The sequence below is a fragment of the Macaca thibetana genome, chromosome X (assembly GCF_024542745.1).
Source record: "Macaca thibetana thibetana isolate TM-01 chromosome X, ASM2454274v1, whole genome shotgun sequence".
Classification (NCBI taxonomy): domain Eukaryota; kingdom Metazoa; phylum Chordata; class Mammalia; order Primates; family Cercopithecidae; genus Macaca; species Macaca thibetana.
This window is the reverse complement of record NC_065598.1, coordinates 73,576,599-73,597,505: the sequence shown is the minus strand read 5'-3', so window position 1 is coordinate 73,597,505 and position 20,907 is coordinate 73,576,599. Positions and strand designations below refer to the sequence as shown.

The 20,907-nt window shown below is 36.6% G+C and overlaps 2 protein-coding genes across 43 annotated transcripts in view; one reads left to right on the top strand and one right to left on the bottom strand.

Moving 5' to 3' along the window:
• Positions 1-20,907, bottom strand: part of LOC126946324 (cytochrome c oxidase subunit 7B, mitochondrial) — a 1,159,743-nt gene that overhangs the window by 272,342 nt on the left and 866,494 nt on the right. Inside the window, exon 1 of one of the 34 annotated variants that reach the window (XM_050776474.1) lies at positions 7,317-7,320. The exons of 32 other annotated variants lie outside the window; for them this stretch is intronic. The gene's annotated coding sequence lies outside the window, so the exon portion shown is untranslated. Of the gene's footprint in view, positions 1-870; positions 875-7,316; positions 7,321-20,907 lie in introns of those variants that run through there. One more of the 34 variants, XM_050776483.1, reaches the window with a different exon arrangement.
• The window catches only part of ATRX (ATRX chromatin remodeler), a 283,723-nt gene that overhangs the window by 155,485 nt on the left and 107,331 nt on the right, over positions 1-20,907 (top strand). For all 9 annotated transcript variants that reach the window (XM_050776271.1, XM_050776280.1, XM_050776277.1 and 6 more), the window contains 3 exons: positions 9,457-9,594; positions 10,999-11,174; positions 13,240-13,357. In XM_050776271.1, coding sequence (XP_050632228.1) covers positions 9,457-9,594; positions 10,999-11,174; positions 13,240-13,357 — 432 coding nt within the window. The remainder of the gene's footprint in view (positions 1-9,456; positions 9,595-10,998; positions 11,175-13,239; positions 13,358-20,907) is intronic.

The window sequence follows — 20,907 nt, the reverse complement described above, 5'->3', positions numbered from 1 at the left end:
GCCTCCCAGGTTCACGCCATTCTCCTGCCTCAGCCTCCCGAGTAGCTGGGACTACAGGCGCCCACAACCACACCCAGCTAATTTTTAAAAAATTTTTAGTAGAGACGGGGTTTCACCGTGTTAGTCAGGATGGTCTCAATCTCCTGACCTTGTGATCCGCCCGTCTCGGCCTCCCAAAGTGCTGGGATTACAGGTGTGAGCCACCGCACCTGGCCTACTTTTATTCTTAATTCTTCTAGTTCTTCAGATATCCTTACTAACGATAGGGCTACCACTCTCCTTCCATTGCCATGCTAACAAATAGTTCTTTTAAGTTAAATTATAAAAGTAATACATATCCTTAAGCAAAATAAAAACAGAAGAAAATGTTGTATATTGAAAAGTAAAAGTTCCCTACCTCCTAGTCCCATTATTGTTTCATTTACATCCTTATAGGAATTTTTTTGTGCTTACAGAAGCATGTATTTGGTATTGCAACATTTAGGTGGTCCTCAAAGCCACCCTCAGGCTTAGTAACTCATTAGAAGGACTCACAGAACTCAGAAAATCCATTAGACTCATGGTTATGATTTATTACAGCAAAAATACACAAATAGGATCATAATATAGACAACTATTCTGTAACATACTCCTTTTTATTTAATAATAGATTTGTCATATCTTTCAAGGTTTGCACATAGAGATATGCATCTTTTTTTCAGATTATTATTTATTTTATTTTTCTATAAGTTATTGGGGTACAGGTGGTATTTGGTTATATGAGTAGGTTCTTTAGCAGTGATTTGTGAGATCTTGGTACATCTATCACCTGAGCAGTATATACTACACCATATATGTTGTCTTTTATCCCTCGCCCTCCTCCCAATCTTACCCCCAAGTCCCCAAAGTCCATTGTGTCATTCTTATGCCTTTGTGTCCTCATAGCCTAGCTTCCACATATCAGTGAGAACATTTGATGTTTGCTTTTCCGTTCCTGAGTCACTTCACTTAGAATAATAGTCCCAAGTCTCATCCAGGTAATTGCAAATGCTGTTAATTTATTTCTTTTTATGGCTGAGTAGTATTCCATCGTATATATATGCCACAATTTCTTTATCCACTCATTGATTGATGGACATTTGGGCTGGTTCCACAATTTTGCAATTGTGAATTGTGCTGCTATAAACATGCATGTGCAAGTATCTTTTTCGAATAATGACTTCTTTTCCTCTGGGCAGATTCCCAGTAGTGGGATTGCTGGATCAAATGGTAGTTCTACTTTTAGTTCTTTAAGGAATCTCCACACTGTTTTCCATAGTGGCTGTACTAGTTTACATTCCCACCAGCAGTGTATAAGTGTTCCTGATCGCTGCATCCACACCAACATCTATTGTTTTTCGATTATGGCCATGCTTGCAGGAGTAAGGTGGTATCGCATTGTGGTTTTGATTTGCATTTCCCTGATCATTAGTAATGTTGAGCATTTTTTCATATGTTTGTTGGCTATTTGTATATTTTCTTTTGAGAATTGTCTATTCATGTTGTTAGCCCACTTTGTGATGGGATTGTTTGTTTTTTTCTTACTGATTTGTTTGAGATCGTTGTAGATTCTGGATATTAGTCCTTTGTCAGATGTATAGATGGTGAAGATTTTCTCCCACTTGGTGGGTTGTCTGTTTACTCTGCTGATTGTTCCTTTTGCCATGCAAAAGCTCTTTAGTTTAATTAGGTCCCAGCTATTTATGTTTGTTTTTATTGCATTTGCTTTTGGGTTCTTGATCAGGAAATCCTTGCCTAAGCCAATGTCTAGAAGGGTTTTTCTAATGCTATCTTCTAGAATTTTAATAGTTTCAGGTCTTAGGTTTAAGTCCTTAATCCATCATGAGGTGATTTTTGTATAAGGTGAGAGATGAGGATGCAGTTTAATTCTCCTACATGTGGGTAGCCAATTATCCCAGCACCATTTGTTGAAAAGGGTGGCTTTTTCCCCACTTTATATTTTTCTTTGCTTTGTCGAAGATTAGTTGGCTGTAAGTATTTGGGTTTATTTCTAGGTTCTCTATTCTGTTCCATTGGCCTGTGTGCCTATTTTGGTGACTGTGGCCTTTCAGAATAGTTTGAAATCAGGTAGTGTGATGCCTCCAGATTTGTTTTTTGTTTTTTGTTTTTTGTTTTTGTTTTTGTTTTTTGCTTAGTCTTGCTTTGGCTATGCGGGTTCTTTTTTGGTTCCATATGAATTTTAGAATTGTTTTTTCTAACTCTGTGAAGAATGATTATGGTATTTTGATGGTGATTGCATTGAATTTGTAGATCGCTTTTGGCAATATGGTCATTTTCACAATATTGATTCTACCCATTCATGAGCATGGGACGTGTTTCCATTTGTTTGTGTCGTCTGTGATTTCTTTCAGCAGTGTTTTGTAGTTTTCCTTGTAGAGGTGTTTTGAATCCTTTGTTAGGTATATCCTATCTTATTTATTTATGTATATATGTATGTATGTATGTATGTATGTATGCAGCTATTATAAAAGGGGTTGAGTTCTTGATTTGATTCTCTAGTTGGTTGCTGTTGGTGTATAGAAGAGCTACTGATATGTGTACATTAATCTTGTATCCGGAAACTTTGCTGAATTCTTTTATCAGTTCTAAGAGCTTTGTGGAGGAGTCCTTAGGGTTTTCAAGGTAAATGATTATATCATCAACGAACAGTGATGGTTTGACTTCCTCTTTACTGATTTGGAATCCTGTTTATTGCTCTGGCTGGGACTTCCAGTACTATCTTGAAGAGGAGTGGTGAGGGTAGGCATCCTTGTGTTGTTTCTGTTCTCAGAGGGAATGCTTTCAGCTTTTCCCCATTCAGTATTATGTTGGCTGTGGGTTTGTCATAGATGGCTTTTATTACATTAAGATGTGTCCCTTGTATGTCGATTTTGCTGAGGGTTTTAATAATATAGGGATGCTGCATTTTATTGAGTGCTTTTTCTGCATCTATTGGGATGATCATGTGATTTTTTGTTTTTAATTCTGTTTATGTGGTGTATCACATTTATTTACTTGGATATGTTAAACCATCCCTGCATCCCTGATACGAAACCCACTTGATCATGGTGGATTATCTTTTTGGTATGTTGTTGGATTCAGCTAGCTAATATTTTTGTTAAGGATTTTAGCATCTATGTTCATCGAGGATTTTGGTCCGTAGTTTTCTTTTTTGGTTGTGATCTTTCCTGATTTTGCTATTAGGGTGATACTGGCTTCTTAAGGAGGGTTACTTCTTTCTCTATCTTGTGGGATAGTGTCAGAAGGATTGGTACCAATGCTTTGATTGTCTGGTAGAATTCTACTGTGACTTGGTCTTGTCCTGGACTTTTTTTTTTGAGACGGAGTTCACTCTTGTTGCCCAGACTGGAGTGCAATGGCATGATCTCGGCTCACCGCAACCTCCGCCTCCCGGGTTCAAGCACTTCTCTTGCCTCAGCCTCCCGAGTAGCTGGGATTACAGGCATGCACCACCACGCCCAGCTAATTTTGTATTTTTAGTAGAGAGGTTTTCTCCATGTTGGTCAGGCTGGTCTCGAACTCCCGACCTCAGGTGATCCACCCACCTCGGTCTCCCAAAGTGCTGGGATTACATGCCGGAGCCACCGCGCCCGACCTGGACTTTTTTTAATTGGTAATTTTTAAATTGCCATTCCAATCTCGCTGCTTGTTACTGGTCTGTTCAGGGTATCTAATTCTTCCTGATTTAAGCTAGGAGGGTTGTATTTTTTCCTGGAATTTATCCATCTCTTGTAGGTTTTCTAGTTTATGTGCGTAAAGGTGTTCATAATAGCCTTGAATGATCTTTTATATTTCAGTAGTGTCAGTTGTAATATCTCCTGTTTCGTTTCTCAGTGACTTTATTTGGATTTTCTGTCTTCTTTTCTTGGTTAATCTTGCTAATGGTATATCAATTTTATTTATCTTTTCAAGGAACTAGCTTTTTGTTTCATTTATTTTTTGTATTTTTTTGTTTTGTTTTGTTTTGTTTCCATTTCATTTAGTACTGCTCTGGTCTTGGTTATTTCCTTTCTTCTGCTGAATTTGGGTTTGGTTTGTTTTTGTTTCTCTAGTTCCTAGTGACCTTACATGGTCTGTTTGTGCTCTTTCGGACTTTTTGAGGTAGGCATTCAGGGCTATGAACTTTCCTCTTAGCAGTGCCTTAGCTGTATCCCAGAGGTTTTGATAGGTTGTGTCATTATTGTATTCAGGTCGAAGAATTTTTTAATTTCTATCTTGATTTTGTTTTTGACCCACTGCTCATTCCGGAGCAGGTTATTTTCCATGTGTTTGCGTGGTTTTGAAGGTTCCTTTTGGAGTTTATTTCCAGTTTTATTCCACTGTGACCTGAGAGAATGTTTGATATAATTTCAGTTTTCTTAAATTTATTGAGGCTCGTTTTATGGCCTGTCATATGGTCTGTCTTGGAGAAATTTCCATGGGCTCTTGGATAGACTGTATATTCTGCGGTTGTTGGATGAAATGTTCAGTATATATCTGTTAAGTCCATTTGTTCCAGGTTATAGTTTAAATCCTTTGTTTCTTTGTTGACTTTCAGTCTTGATGACCTGTCTAGTGCTGTCAGTGGAGTGAAACCCTCCCCTGATTATTTTGTTGCTTTTTATCTGATTTCTTAGGCCTATTAGTAATTGTTTTGTAAATTTGGGAGGTCCAGTGTTAGTTGCATCTATGTTTAGGATTGTGATCTTTTCCTGTTGGACCAGGCCTTTTGCCATTATATAATATCCCTCTTTGTCTCTTTTAATCACTGTTGCTTTAAAGTTTGTTTCGTCTGATATAAGAATAGGTACCCCTGCTCGCTTTTGGTGTCCATTTTCATTAAATGTCTTTTCCCACCCCTTTACTTTAAGTTTATGTGAGTCCTTATGTGTTAGGTGAGTCTCCTGAAGACAGCAGATAGTTGTTTGGTGAGTTCTTATGCATTTTGGATCTTTTATTTATTTATTTATTTATTTATTATTATTATTATTTTTTGAGACAGAGTCTTGTTCTGTCACCAGGCTGGAGTGCAGTGGCGATCTTGGCTCACTGCAACCTCCGACTCCCGGGTTCAGGCGATTCTCTTGCCTCAGCCTCCCGAGTAGCTGGGATTACAGGTGCGTGCCACCACACCCAGCTAATTTTTGTATTTTTAGTAGAGACAGAGTTTCACCATGTTGGCCAGGATGGTCTCGATCTCCTGACCTCGCGATCCACCGCCCAAAGTGCTGGGATTACAGGCATGAGCCACCGCACCCGGCGGTTCTGTATCTTTTAAGTGGTGCATTTAGGCCATTTACATTCCATGTTAGTATGGAAATGTGAGCTACCATTGCATTCATTATGCGCCTTGTTGCCTGCATACTTTAGGTTTTTCATTTTGTTTTTTGGTTTGGTTTTTTAACTTGTATTTTTGTTTTATAGGTCCTGTGTGATTTATACTTTAAAGAGGTTCTGTTTTGATGTGTTTCCAGCATTTGTTTCAGGATTTTGAGCTCCTTTTAGCAGTTCTTGTAGTGGTGGCTTGGTAATGGCAAATTCCCTCATTTGTTTGTCTGAAAATGACTGTATCTTTCCTTCATATATGATGCTTAGTTTTGCTGGATACAAAATTCTCAACTGATAATTGTTTTGTTTGAAGTGGATGAAAATAGGACCCCAATCCCTTCTAGCTTGCGGGGGTTTCTGCTGAGAAATATGCTATTAATCTGATAGGTTTTCCTTTATAGGTTACCTGGTGCCTCTGTCTCACAGCTCTTAAGATTCTTTCCTTCGCCTTAACTTTGGATAACCTGATGACAGTGTGCCTAGGCGAAGATATTTTTGCAATGAATTTCTCACGTGTTCTTTGCGCTTCCTGTATATGCATGTCTAGGTCTCTAGCAAGGCCAGGGAAGTTTTCCTTGATTATTCCCCCAAATATATTTTCCAAGTTTTTAGAATTGTCTTCTTCCTCAGGAACACTGATTATTCTTAGGTTTGGTCGTTTAACATAATTCCAGACTTCTTAGAGGCTTTGTTTGTATTTTCTTATTCTTTTTTCTTTGTCTTTGTTGGATTGGGTTAATTTGAAGACCTTGTCTTCGAGCTCTGAATTTCTTTCTTCTACTTGATCAGTTCTATTGCTGAGATTTTTCAGAGCATTTTGCATTTCTAAAAGTGTGTCCAATGTTTCCTGAATTTTTGATTGTTTTTTGTTTATGCTATCTGTTTCCTTGACTATTTCTCCCTTCACTTCTTGTATCATATTTTGGATTTCCTTGCATTGGGCTTTGCCTTTCTCTGGTCCCTCCCTGATTAGCTTAATAACTAATGTCCTGAATTCTTTTTCAGGTAAATCAGGGCTTTCTTCTTGGTTTGGATCCATTGCTGGTGAACTAGTGTGATTTTTGGGGGGTGTTGACGAGCCTTGTTTTGTCATATGACTAGGGTTGGTTTTCTGGTTCCTTCCCATTTGGGTAGGCTCTGTCAAAGGGAAGGTCTAGGGCTGAAGCCTGTTGTTCAGATTGTTTTGTCCCACAGGGTGTTCCCTAGATGTAGTACTTTCCCCCTTTTCCTGTGGATATGGCTTCCAGTGATTGTTGTCTCTCTTCTGGGTCTAGCCACCCATCGAGTCCACCCGACTCCAGGCTGGTACTGGGGTTTGTCTGCACAGTGTCCTGTAATGTGAACCGTATATGGGTCTGTCAGCCATGGATACTAGCGCCTGAACTGGTAGGGGTGGCCCAGGATGCAATGGACTCCATGCCAGTCCTTGGCTTTGCTGGTTTAATGCTCTGTTTTTGTGCTGGTTGGCCTCCGGCCAGGAGGTGGCGCTTTCCAGAATGCATCAGCTATAGTAGTGTGGGTGGTAGGCGGGGCCCTAGAACTCCAAAGAGTATTTGTTCTTTGTTTTCTGCTATCAGGGTAGTTAGGGAAGGACCATCAGGTGGGGGCGGGGGTAGGCGTGTCTGAGCTCAGCCTCTTCTTGGGTGGGTCTTGCTGAGGCTGCTGAGGGGGATGGGGTGAGATTCCCAGGTCACTGGAGTTGTGTACCTAGAAGGATTATGGTTGCCTCTGCTGAGTCATGCAGTTTGTCAGGGAAGTGGGGGGAAAGCCAGCAGTCACACAGGCCTCACCCAGCTCCCACGCAAACTGAAAGGCTGGTCTGTCTCACTCCCACCGTGCACCTCTCCCCCCCGCCCCGCCCCACCACCGAAACAGCCCAGATTGTGTTTCCTCGGGGAGGGCGAGTCTGCCTTGAAAACTTGCCAGAGGCTTTCCACCTCCAAGCTGCAAAAGAAAGGGCTTTAGTTCATCCCCCACCTGTGAAGTCTACAATCTGGATTTGCACCCTCCCCCGGAGTTCTGGCCGCCAGGCTTCTTGCCCCATTCAAATTGTTAAGAAGTTCAGCTACAGAAGTCCTTCCTGTGGAGTTTTATCCCCTGCTCTGATGGCCACCCTCCTGATGGATCCCTGTGTTGCCAGGCAGGAATGGGCTGCTTGGGGATCCAGCGAGCTCCCAGTGCCTTTCTGCTACTTCCTCTACCCCTGTATTTCGCTTGGCTTGGCTCTCTAACTTGACTCAACTCCAGGTAAAGTCGGGAATTTCTCCTGCAAACAAACCTTCAGCTTCGCCAGTGGGGGTGTGTCTACATCATTAATTTTAACTCTGTGACTTATTCCATTATTCCATGGTTTAAGCCCCATTTACCAGATCCCCTCTGAAAAATTTTTAGGTTGTTTTCAATTTTCCTGCATAACAAACCGTGCTACGGAGAACAATTCTTTTGTGTATCTTTGGGTGCCTGTGGAAGAATATCTTTGGGACCAATTCCTAGAAATTGAAATATGGGTCAAAGGGTTTGTACATTTTACATTTTGATAGTTATTGTAAAATTGACTTCCAAAATGTTTGATACTAATTTAGACACCCACAGAGTGTATGAGAGTACCCATTTCAACGCATCCTCATGGATATGGAGTATTAAGTGGTAAAACCATTTAAATCACTTCTGTAAAAGGCATTATTTTCTCTGTAGAAAATATTTTCAGATTCAAAGTAAGGCATGCATAATTTTTAAATACAAAGCTAGAGATTTTAGTTTTACAAAATATTAGTAGTGGTTTTTTTTTGTTTTGTTTTTTGTTTTTACTATTTGTGTAGCCCTAACTGCATACTGAATAACAGTTGTTATTATTTGGTCTGTCATACTGAAGCAGTTACTTTTGAAGTCATGTAAAAGTTACATTTTCTCTAATGCTTACCAGATGGGGGATAATTTGACAGCTGCTTTGTTGAAATCAACAATTAAGTAATATGTGTGTATATGTTAACCAGCAAGCAAATTGAGTATGTATTATACCCTGGAAAAAATATATATCTGCTGGGCCTGGTGGCCTATGCCTGTAATCCCAGCACTTTGGGAGGCCACGGCGGGCAGATCACTTGAGGTCAGGAGTTCGAGACCAGCCTGACCAACATGGTGAAACCTCATCTTTACTAAAAAGACCAAAAAATTAGCCAGGCGTGGTGGCAGGCACCTGTAACCCCAGCTACTCGATAGGCTAAGACAGGAGAATTACCTGAACCCGGGGGGTGGAGGTTGCAGTGACTCAAGATTGCGCCACTGTACTACAGCCTGGGCGACAGAGTGAGACACTATCTCAAATAAAAAAAAAAAAAAAAAAGGAAAAAATATATGTATCTGTTATTTTAACAAATAAGCCTTTCTAAAAGAGTCCACAAATGCTGTGGAACTTATTTGTTCAGTTACAAATGTATTCCATAGTAATAAAATATTGTTGCTTTTTTATATTGCAATCCCAAATATTTTCTGAGTTTAAGCTTTTAAGATCTTTTATAGCTAGAAAGCTGTTCTCCCTACCCTCTGTACCCATGTAACAACCAGTTTCACTTTCTTTTATCAGTTAAAATTTTTCCTCAGCAATGAATGTTATTTGAACTAAGTGGGAAATATTATATGGTCTATTGTGACATATATTATTCTTAAAAGTGTAAGTTTTGAAATTTGTCTTTTCAAGTATATATACATTGCTCTTAGTCTTTGCTGATAGTTTAAGTTGATATACTTATGCTGAAATAGCTTTAAAGACTTTTCAATTTTAAAAGACATTTTTAAAAATAAGCTATATCTATTAGGGGGAACTTTTTCCCTCTTGTTGTTTTTATTTTTGCTTATTTTTGTATACTCGGAGGACTTTGAGTACCATTTATAGTAGTACTTCAATGCTCTACCATTTGGATATAATTAGTATAATTAGTGTTGTATTAACCAGATACAGGAGCAGATAAAATATGTTTATACTTACAGTGATGTCATTTTATCTTCCTTTAAGATCAGCACTTTAAAGGGATTGACTTTATTTACTTAAATGGATCACATTTTCAGTTTTATTGTATATTAATTGTGTTATTTTTCTGTATATTTTTGTAGGCCCTGATTTTGTTGTTTGTGATGAAGGCCACATTCTAAAAAATGAAGCATCTGCTGTTTCTAAAGCTATGAATTCTATACGATCAAGGAGGAGGATTATTTTAACAGGAACACCACTTCAAAATAACCTAATTGAGTGTGAGTTAATATCTCTGATTATGCAGTATAATATCGGTATTTCCTCGGATAATATGTTTGTAACTTTACCATTTGCCCTTTCTTCTGCTTACTCTAGTATAATCCTAGACCATGATCTACATAGGTTCATCTTAGTCTGCTGTGAAAGAATAACATACTTTTCAAATGAGATGTTTTATAAATATGAGTGGTAAAAGACAGTCAAGAGATACGCCATTGTGAATGTTCATATATAAATATGGAATGTGATTTATTGCAAAAGTATCAGAAGTCTTAATGATTGCTTTAAAAAGTACATAAGCATATGTGATTACTCCAGATAATTTTAAGGAGATATTCCAGTTTTGGGGCATGTACTGTTAAGAAATCAAGAAGAAATGGGAACTGTGAACATTTCAGTAAAGTGGAGATGGGAGAAGGAGAGGTTTGCTGAATCCATGGCAGGACAATTTGCTGAGGTTAAAGGTAGTTGATGTAAACCTAGGGAAGTAAGTTGTGAATTTCCCTCATTTTCATATGTCTGTGGTGACACTAAAGAAGGGAACATGAGATTATTCAGCAAGTAACAAATTGAAATTTCCTGTTGTAATCGCTCACTTTTTTTCCCACTGTAATGGCTTTTTGTTATTTTTCTCTGTGTTACATTCCTTTAGTGTATTTATGGTAACTTTTTGCTATTTTATCGTTTGTAATACTAGTCATTTCACTTTAGCCTATACTTTATGTTTGTTTTTATCTGTTCCAGTTTTCCTCTTTTCTGTTCTATTACCATATTTATAGAAATGCTGTTTCATATTGTGGCCCTATATAGTATGGGACAAGTGATAGCTCTGTTAATTTTTACAAAATGGGTTAGTCTTACAAAATACATTAGTAATTAATTTATTTTTAACTATTTGTGTAGCCCCAACTGAATACTGAATAACAGTTGTTATTATTTGATCTCTCAAATATTATTTGATTATTCTGGAAATGAATCAGTTAATATAAATTAACTTGCATAGTAGCTTATTACCTCCTTTTATTGTTTTGACTTAGTATCTCCTTTCTTCACAAGATAGCCTCACAGACCATAAATCATGGTTAGATTAATGGACCACTTGTTTTGTACTTCATATCTCTTATAAAGAATAGTGAGCTTGAATAAAATGTCCTTAGGTATTTTTAAAAAACATTCATGTCTAGTATTTAGGGATGGTTTTTACTTCAGTTTTCTCTCTCGTTTTGGTAATTCACTTGTAGATCAGACTTATAACCATGTTTATTCTATACTTAGCTTGATATTCTTTTTTTGTAGCTTAATTCTAATGCATGTGTTTTTGACATGAACATTTCATTGGGGAATTTTTCTGAGTCTTTTCAACCATTGTTAATGTTGTTAATGAATAATGTCTTCTCTCTTAGATCATTGTATGGTTAATTTTATCAAGGAAAATTTACTTGGATCCATTAAGGAGTTCAGGAATAGATTTATAAATCCAATTCAAAATGGTCAGTGTGCAGATTCTACCATGGTAGATGTCAGAGTGATGAAAAAACGTGCTCACATTCTCTATGAGATGTTAGCTGGATGTGTTCAGGTACAGATATGTTCCATAGTGGTAAAATATTCTTACTTTTTAATATTACAATCTGACATATTTTCTGAGCTTAAAGTTTAATAATTTTGTGTTTTCTTTCCCACTCTTTCAGTAGATAGTTTTACAGTTATATCTCCTTGCATTGTCTTCAAAAATTTCTGCTGCATTCAACTTTTAAAAAAAGTTCCGCTGAGAAGTTTAAAACATAGTTAATTCATTTGCCAAGTGTAAAGCCTCATATCTTATTATGTTAATGTTTAGATTTTTCATCCTTAAGATAGGGAGTTCCTTAAGAGGAACACAACTATTATGATGAAGTTCCTATGCTCACCCTAATTCTATAGTATAGTATTGTAAATCTCACATTTTTAAAATGGTTATAGGAAAGGCCAGTACGAATTAAGAGAGGAGTCATTTTTAAAGTAATCCTGGAGAAACAGTTTTGTTGCTTTCAATTATATATAATAACCTGAACAGATTAGTGGTGTCGTTTACATACAGATTTTCAGTGAATCTATATTAATGAATGGATAAATATCTAGAGACTGAGCTGGCAGTTAATAGATCTCAAGATATGCACTTTCTCTGCAAACGTTAGGTACTAATGATAGCCTCAAAGATGTTTTAACAAATGAGACAGGCTATTCTTTTGGTTGGATATATAGTTTGCCCTCCATATTTGCGGGTTTTGTATCCATGGATTCAACCTACCATGGATCAAAAATATTTTAAAAAATAGATAAAATGGACAGAGGCTAGGTACAGTGGTGCACACCTGTAATTCCAGCACTTTAAGAGGCCAAGGTGGGAGGATCACTTGAGCCCAGGAGTTCAGGGCTGCAGTGAGCTAAGATCATGCCACTGCACTCCAGGCTAGATGGCAGAGCAAGACCCTGTCTCTAAAAAAAAGTTTTAAAAAATTAGCCAGGCACGGTGGTGCACACCTATAATCTCAGTCTCTTGTGAGGCTGAGGCAGGAGGATTGCTAGAGCCCAGGAATTCAAGACTGCAATGAGCTAAGATCATGCCACTGCACTTCAGCCTCAACAGAGTAAGACCCTGTCTCTTAAAAAAAAAAGAAAGAAAATAATTAAGAAAAAAATGAATGACTGTGTCTGTACTGAACATGTACAGACTTTTTTCTTGTCATTATTGCCTAAACAATAGAGTATAACAAGTATTACATAGTATTTGTATTGTGTTGGGCATTATAAGTAATCTAGGGATGATTTAATGGGAGGATGTTTATAGGTTATATGCAAACACTACATTATTTATATAAGTGACTTGAGCTTTCATGGATTTTGATATCTGTGGAGGTGGGGGTGGGTTCTGGAACCAGTCTCCCATAGATACTGAGGGATGACTGTACTTGCCATCATTATAAGGAGTAGCTGTTCCATTTGGTCAGATTGGCTACACGTGCTAGCAAGTACTGTGTTTCTGTATTGCTGCTACTACCCAGGCAGCATTTTTCCTTCTGGTTTAAGTAGTAATTTCTATTTAGCACACTGGTGTTCTATTTTTCTATTCTTATAATAAAATGGTTTCAAGAGTGCTTGTAGATGGATTGCTTTCTTAATTGGGCAAATAGTCCCTCTAAAATTATATGTTATTGTTTGACGTATTAGCATATCCTTCTCAGGAGCCAACTCAGGCTGCATTAGACTTTTATTCCTAGGTTTTACTATATGATTAAAGCAAGTCATTTTGCTAACACTACCTACTACATCCTCTCCACATCTTTTGTTATTTTTGTTTCTGTACAGAGAAGACTATTTCGAAAACTTAAATGCTCACTTGGCAATGTGACTGCTTCAATTTAAAACCTACCTGGTGTGTTGCAGTATCTTTTTACCAGTGTACCATATTGTATAGTCATATGAAATACATTGTGTAGAAAATTATGGGTTTAGAAAGGGTAAATATATTTAAGAAAATGTTTTCTTATATGTTTAGTGCCTATTTATTTATGTGTATATTTCAGTTATAAGCAATGAGAATTTGTAGTTCATTCCTGTTAAATATTTAGACTAATTTTCATTCTCTTTCTTGTTAATTACAGAGGAAAGATTATACAGCATTAACAAAATTCTTGCCTCCAAAACACGAATATGTGTTAGCTGTGAGAATGACTCCTATTCAGTGCAAGCTCTATCAGTACTACTTAGATCACTTAACAGGTAACCAATACACCTTGCTGATTTCATCTTCTCTATAAAGACATTCTTTTTCCAAAGATTATTCCAGTCATCTTACTATGTCTGTTCTTTTTCAGTTTTCCATTTGAATAAAATGGGTATGCTTAAAAGCATAAAATATTTCTAATTAAAAAACACTGATGCTGTCAAAATTAAAATCAAGAAGCAAACTGATGAAAAAGATATACAGCACATATGAATAATGCCCTTAATTTGTAAAGAGCTTTTATTTCAGAAAAATTATGAATGTGAATAAATCCATAAAAGAAGATATACAAAATTCCAGAGTATTTTTTTAAAAGTATTCACCCACATTAATAATAAAAGGCATGTAAGTTAAATTCATGAGTTTGTTTCTCAGTTATTTAATTAACAAAGGTTGAAGGCAGAAAAGGTAACATGGAAGGCAAGGCATGTAGTATGCACTCCATGTTATTATGCACTCCATGTTATTATAAAAATGCACACAAATGCCTAAAATACAACAAAATGCTAACAGAAGTTGTTTTCTGGGTGTTTTTGTTATGAAGACCTTCTAGTTTATTTCTTGTATTTTTCTATGCTTTAAAAAAATACAATGAGTAGTTATTGTTTTACCATCAATAAGCTTTTGCGTGTGTGTGTCTGTGTCCCTCTGTGCCTGAAGATGTCTGTCTTCACACAACAAAACCTTTGGACTGGAGTGAGATTTCTTACTTGTTGGTCACTTATTCTGGTACATTTCCCCAAATGATATTACATATTTAATTAGGAGATACAGGTTAGAGGGTGCTTTTTGGCCCATTGTGAATACAGTAATTGATCAAAAGAATAGAGGAGGATGGAAGTATGTACACACATATTAAAATGATAATTATAGCTAAAGTGGTATTCTTTTTGTAATAGCAGTGCATCCTAGAGAGTAATATGATGATGGTTCTCAAGAAACATTCTGCTGGGGAAAACAGTATTTGAATCTTAGTATTTTATGGAACTGCTTTTTTGCTCTTATAAAAACAATTTTTGTATTGACTTTTGGAAGAAAATCAGTTCTAATAAAGCACACATTTTCATTTGTATATCTATCAGAAGCTGGTAGATTTACTATACTATTCTTTTTTGAATAATAAAAATTGCAGGCATAATTAAATAACCAAATAGTTATCCCAATGAGAGAGTTGCTGTGTAGTTTAAGAGAGGGATGTTCAGATCTGTCTTTCATTAATCTCTGAGTGATAAGGAGTAATAAATTTGGTCATTTAATATTTTTTCCTTTTAAAATGTTTTATATTAGGGAAAATGCTCACAATAGTGTTTTCAGATTTTATAGAATTGGTTGTCTTTAATGACCAATCTTAGGCTGGGCATGGTGGTTCATGCCTGTAATCACAGCACTTTGGGAGGCCAAGATGGGAGGATGACTTGAGCTCAGGAGTTCAGAACCAGCCTGGGCAGCATAGTGAAACCTCATCTCCACAAAAAATCAAAAAATTAGCCAGGTGTGGTAATGCACACCTGTAGTCCAGCTACTTGGGAGGCTGAGGCAGGAGGTTTGCTTGAGCCTGAGAGGTCAAGACGGCAGTGAGCCATGCTTGTGCCACTGCATTTCAGCCTGGGCAACAGAGCACTACCCTCTCTCAGCAACAACAACAACCAATCACAAATGTTAACAGCTCAGGTATAGATGTTAAGCTCTACCCTTTTGAGTTGACCTCATGGAGGTAGATAGTAGAATGATAGATACCCGAGTCTGGGAAGTATGTGTGTGTTGAGGGAGGGATAGAGAGAGATTGGTTAATGGGTACAGACATGTAGTTAGATAGAAGGAATAAGTTCTACTGTTCGATGGCAGAATGGGGTGACTATAGTTAACAACAATGCATTGTATATTTCAAAATAGCTAGAAGAGGGGGCTCGAAATGTTCCCAGCATATAAAAGTGATAAATACTCAAGGTGATGGATAGCCTGAATACCCTGACTTGATCATTGCGTATTCTATGCATGTAACAAAATATCACATGTACTCCCAAAATATGTATAAATATTATGTATCAATTTTTAAAATTTTTAAAAAACTTACTCTTTTTGAGAACAATGCAATTATTTAAGAATTTAGGGGGCTTTGCTTTATTCTTTGTGACTGTCATTTATAGGAGTAAATATCTAAAGCGCTAATTGCCATAGCTAAAATCTGAAAGATGCGATTGTTAAATTATCATCTGGTACCATGAATCTTTAAGTTTTAGGGTGTGGGGTTCCCCCTTACCAAATGCAATATTACCCGTAGAATAGAATAGCCTGAGTTAAATAACCCCTTTTAAAAACATTCATAAAAGGCCAAGTGGGCCGGGCGCGGTGGCTCAAGCCTGTAATCCCAGCACTTTGGGAGGCCGAGACGGGTGGATCATGAGGTCAGGAGATCGAGACCATCCTGGCTAACACGGTGAAACCCCGTCTCTACTAAAAAATACAAAAAAAATAGCCGGGCGAGGTGGCGGGCGCCTGTAGTCCCAGCTACTCGGGAGGCTGAGGCAGGAGAATGGCATAAACCCGGGAGGCAGAGCTTGCAGTGAGCTGAGATCCAGCCACTGCACTCCAGCCTGGGCGACAGAGCGAGACTCCGTCTCAAAAAAAAAAAAAAAAAAAAAAAAAAAAAAAAGGCCAAGTGGGTTATATTAATGGCTACTCTTGTCTTGTTTCTCAGTACAAATCTTCACAGTATTTCTCTTGAAATATCACCTGCCTGTTTTACTTGCATTTAAAATGTTTGGTATTTTATCTGTTAAATATTCCAGAAATTTTTTGTTTCTACATTAGGCTTTTTTAGACTGTGGTTACTTTTAAGAAGTTCACCCAAATTTTGTTTTTAACATTAACAGCAGTTTCATGTTAATTTTAGTGATAATTTGTAATATGTTTAATATTTGCAGAATGAAAGTCCTAAGAGACTGGCTGTTAAAGAATATTGAGGAAATCTAAAATCCTCTTAATTTTTCTTAGTTCTCTTTTTTTCAGTGTAATTCTATGGTTTGCCTTTTATTGTCAGGTATCAGAAGTTTATAATAAAATGTAAGCCTCTGCAATTCAGTAAACACTTAAGGTTTTATAAGCATGTGGATACTTAGTTTTTTAGTAACTAAATATTAGTCTGGCTTTAAACTTAAAATCCACACACTGTCTTATTTTGACAACTGTGCAAAAAAATAGAACACAGGAAAAGATAGCCCATGGAATGTGAAAAAATATTGCAAAACATATATCTGATAAGGAATTCACATGCAGAATATAGTTGTCCCATGGTATATGTGGGGGATTGGTTCTAGGACCTGCCTGTGTATACCAAAATTTGCTCATACACAAATCCCGCAGAACCTGCATATATGAAAAGTCAAACATGGGTTTCACATTCTGTGAATACTGTATTTTCAATCAACATTTGGTTGAAACAAAATCTGTGTATAAGTGGACCCATGTGGTTTAAACCTTTGGTGCATAGGGGTCAACTGTATGTAAAGAATTCCTGCAACTCAACAACAGAGAAACAGTCTGTTTCAAAAAGAAGCAAAAGATTTGAATACAAATTTCTCTAAAGAAGATATACAATGCTCAACATATCTCCTCATTAGAGGAATGCAAATCAAAACTACAGTGAGATACCATTTCACACCCATTGTGGTGGCCATTATGAAAAAAAAAAATGGAAAATAAGTGCTTAAGAGGATGTGGAGAAAGTGGAACCCTGTACATTGCTAGTAGGAATGTCAGATGTGGAAAAACATTGTAGTAGTAACTCAGAAAGTTAAATATATACCATTTGATCTAATAGTTCCACTTATAGGTATGCCCAAAAGAATTGAAAGCAGGAACTCAAACAGATACTGAGACACTTATGTTTATAGTTGCATCGTTCATAATGGCAAAAAAAGGTGGAAGCAACCCAAATGTCCACTGATGGATGAATGGATAAACAAAATGTGGTATGGACATACTTCAGTGGAATATTACTCAGCCTCATAAAGGAGGGAAATTCCGACATTTGCTACCACATAGATGAAGCTTGAAGAATTAATGCTAAGTGAAAGAAATCAGACACAAAAAGGCAAATACTGTATAATTCTGCTTAAAGGTACCTAGAGTAGTCAAACTCTATGAGTAGAAAGTAGAATCGTGGTTACCAGGTTCTGGGGGATGAAGGGTATGGGAAGTTACTGTTAATGAGTACTAAGTGTCTGTTTGGAATGATGAAAAAGTTCTAGAAATAAAGAGTGCTGATTTTTGTACAACATTGTGATTATACTTAATGCCACTGAATTGTGTACTTAAAAACTGGTTAAATAGTAAATTTTTTATTTTATTTTTATTTTATTTTAAGTTCTGGGATACGTGTGCAGAACGTGCAGGTTTGTTACATAAGCATACATGTGCCATGGTGGTTTGCTGCACCTATCAAGCTGTCATTTTCAGCCCCACATGCATTAGGTATTTGTCCACCTTCCATGCTCCAAACCCCTTACCCTTCCTTTTTTTCTTCTCTTTTTTCTCCTCTCTTCTCCTTTTTATGGTCTTCCTCTCCTTGCTCCCAACCCCCCGATAGGCCCCAGTGTGTGATGTGCCCCTCCCTGTGTCCATGTGTTCTCATTTAAAACAGTAAATTTTTTAAATGTATATTTTACCATAATTTAAGAAGTACTCCCAAATGGAACACAGTAATATGCTTTTGTCTCTAAAAATACATGGACCCAAGTGCCACTCTTTAGAGATTGATACAAAAGGTCTGGAGTAGGGCCCATGCATCTGCATTTTTATGAGCCCTACAGGTGATTCTGATGGACCATCAGCTTAAGAACCATTGCTCCAAATTTTTTTCTTTGGTAAGGGGTGAGCTGAGACCCGAGATGAGTGAACTAGACAAGGGGAACGTGGAGAAATGACACTGAAGTGTTAACTTTGGTGATTTTCTCTAAGTGGTAGAAATATTAATTCTTTTGTATTTTACTTGTTATATACATTTCTGCAAAATCACAAAATCCAAGAAATATACATATATGTAAAACTTTCATAATCAGAAAAATACTTTAAAGTTTCATTTTGTTTTTAATTGACACATTAATTGTACATATTAATAGGCCCAGAGTAATATTTTGATACATGTATACATTGTGTAATGATAAAATTAGGGTAATTTAGTGTATCTGTCACTTCAAACACTTGTCATTGCTTTGTGGTGAGAACATTCAAAATTCTTCTAGCTATTTTTTAAAATTTTATTTATTTTAATTAAAAATATTTATTTAAACATTTTTATATAGAGACATGGAGTCTTGCTATGTTGCCCAGGCTCATCTTGAACTACTGGGCTCAAGTGATATCCCATCTCAGCCTCCCAAAGTGCTGGGATTACAGGTGTGAGCCACCATGCTCGGCCTCATCTAGCTATTTCAATAAGTTTAAAAAAATATTAAGTTAAATTTAGTGTTTAAAAATATTATGACTAACATTGGAATAGTGCACTTCAAGCTGCGAAAATAATGTATAATAGTAATTTCCAAATGTGGTTGTACTGTCAGAATCACCATTAAACGCAGAACACTCCTAAACTGGCAAAGATAAAATGATACTAAGTGTTGTTGAGGCTACAGAGAAATGAGCTCTCTTGATGGTAGCATAAATTGGACAGTAATTTGGCAAGGGACCTCAAAATTAATTTCAATTGTATGCTTTTTTCCAAAGGAAATGGTCAGAAATGTATGCAGAGATTTATAGTAAAGGATGTTAATCTCAGGGTTTGTTTCAAAGCTTAGTTTTCTGGCTGCAGAAATAGCAATGTGTGTTCATTGTGAAATATATATGAAATACTGAAAGGCACTGATACAATTAAAAACTACCTATAATCTCATAAACTAGAATTTGGAACCGCTACTTATTTAATATTTGATATCTTGCTTTCCAGTTTTTAAAATGTATGTGTGACACTTAAATGTCATAAACACACACTACATAAACACACAATACATATACATTGTGTTTATATACTCTGTGTGTGTATATATATATATATATATATTTTTAATGGCTGGAATTATGTTATCCAGCTTGTGACCTAAAGTGAACTGTTACCTGTTGTGGCATTATTTATAATAACAAAAAATTGGAAATTAACTCAAATCCTCAACTTTTGGGGATAGTTTATATTATGGTATATCACCATAATCTAATACCACGCAGGAAGATACATTAAATATTATAACATGGAATATTGTGTGTTAATAATTAGGAATATATAGAATAAGTATATTATGTAATAAAGATGAAATCGTACCCATTTCTGTGAAATAAAAAGGATGTGTATGAAAATGCATAGCAAAGTGATCAAAAAGATAATGCCACAAAATACTTTTTAGTGTTCACTCTAATATTTTCAAATTAGTAGAATTGTGTCTATAATGTGTATTATGTATTAAATTACCTCTTCAAATTTGGCTCTACCCCTTCCTCTCTGTTTTGATATGACATTTATCAGCTCTTCTTACTCCATCAACCATGTCTCTTAAGATCTCTTCCATATTCCTGATCATTTTAACTCTGCTGCATTAAGTTAGTATATTCTGACACATCTTCCAGCTAAGTAGTTTTTGTCTTTGGATGTGTGTCTTATGCTATTAAGAGGAATTTAATTGAAATGTAAAACTCAATGACTTTCTCCTAAGGTCAGGAACAAAACAAAGATGTCACTTTTGCCTCTTATATTTAACATTTTCTAGAGGTTCTGGCCAGGACAATTACACCAGAAAACTAAAAGTATTCCACAGTGTCATGGAAGGGGTAAAACTATTTCAATTTGCAAGTGACATGATATTATATAGAGAAAAAAATTATTGTTTTAAGTTTTTTGGGTACATAGTAGGTGTATACATTTATGGGGTACATGAGATATTTTAATGCAGCCATACCATGCATAATAATCACATCAGGGTAAATGAGGTATCCATCTCAAGCATTCATCCTTAAATGTGTTACAAACAAGTAATTTATATTTTATTTATTTTAACGTGTACAATAAATTATTGTTGCCTGTAGTCACCCTGTTCTATCAAATACTAGCTCTTATTCATTCTACCTAACTATATTTTTGTACCTAATAACCATCTCTCCTTTCCCCCTGCCCTACTGCCCTTCTCAGCCTCTATTAACTATTCTATTTTCTATCTCTGTGAGTTCAGTTGTTTTAAATTTTAGCTCCTGGCTGGGTATGGTGACTCCCACCTGTAATCCCAGGCCTGTTATCCCAGCACTTTGGGAGGCCAGGGCAGGTGGATGGCTTAAGGGCAGGAGTTCGAGACCAGCCTAGCCAACATGGTGAAACCCTGTCTATACAAAAAAATGCAAAATTGTGGTGGCATGTGCCTATAATCCTGGCTACTCAGGAGGCTGAAGCAGGAGAATCGCTTGAATCTGGGAGGCAGAGGTTGCAGTGAGCTGTGATCATGCCACTACATTCCAGCCTTTGTGACAGAGCTGCCTCAAAAAAAAAAAAAAAAAAATCTTAGCTCCC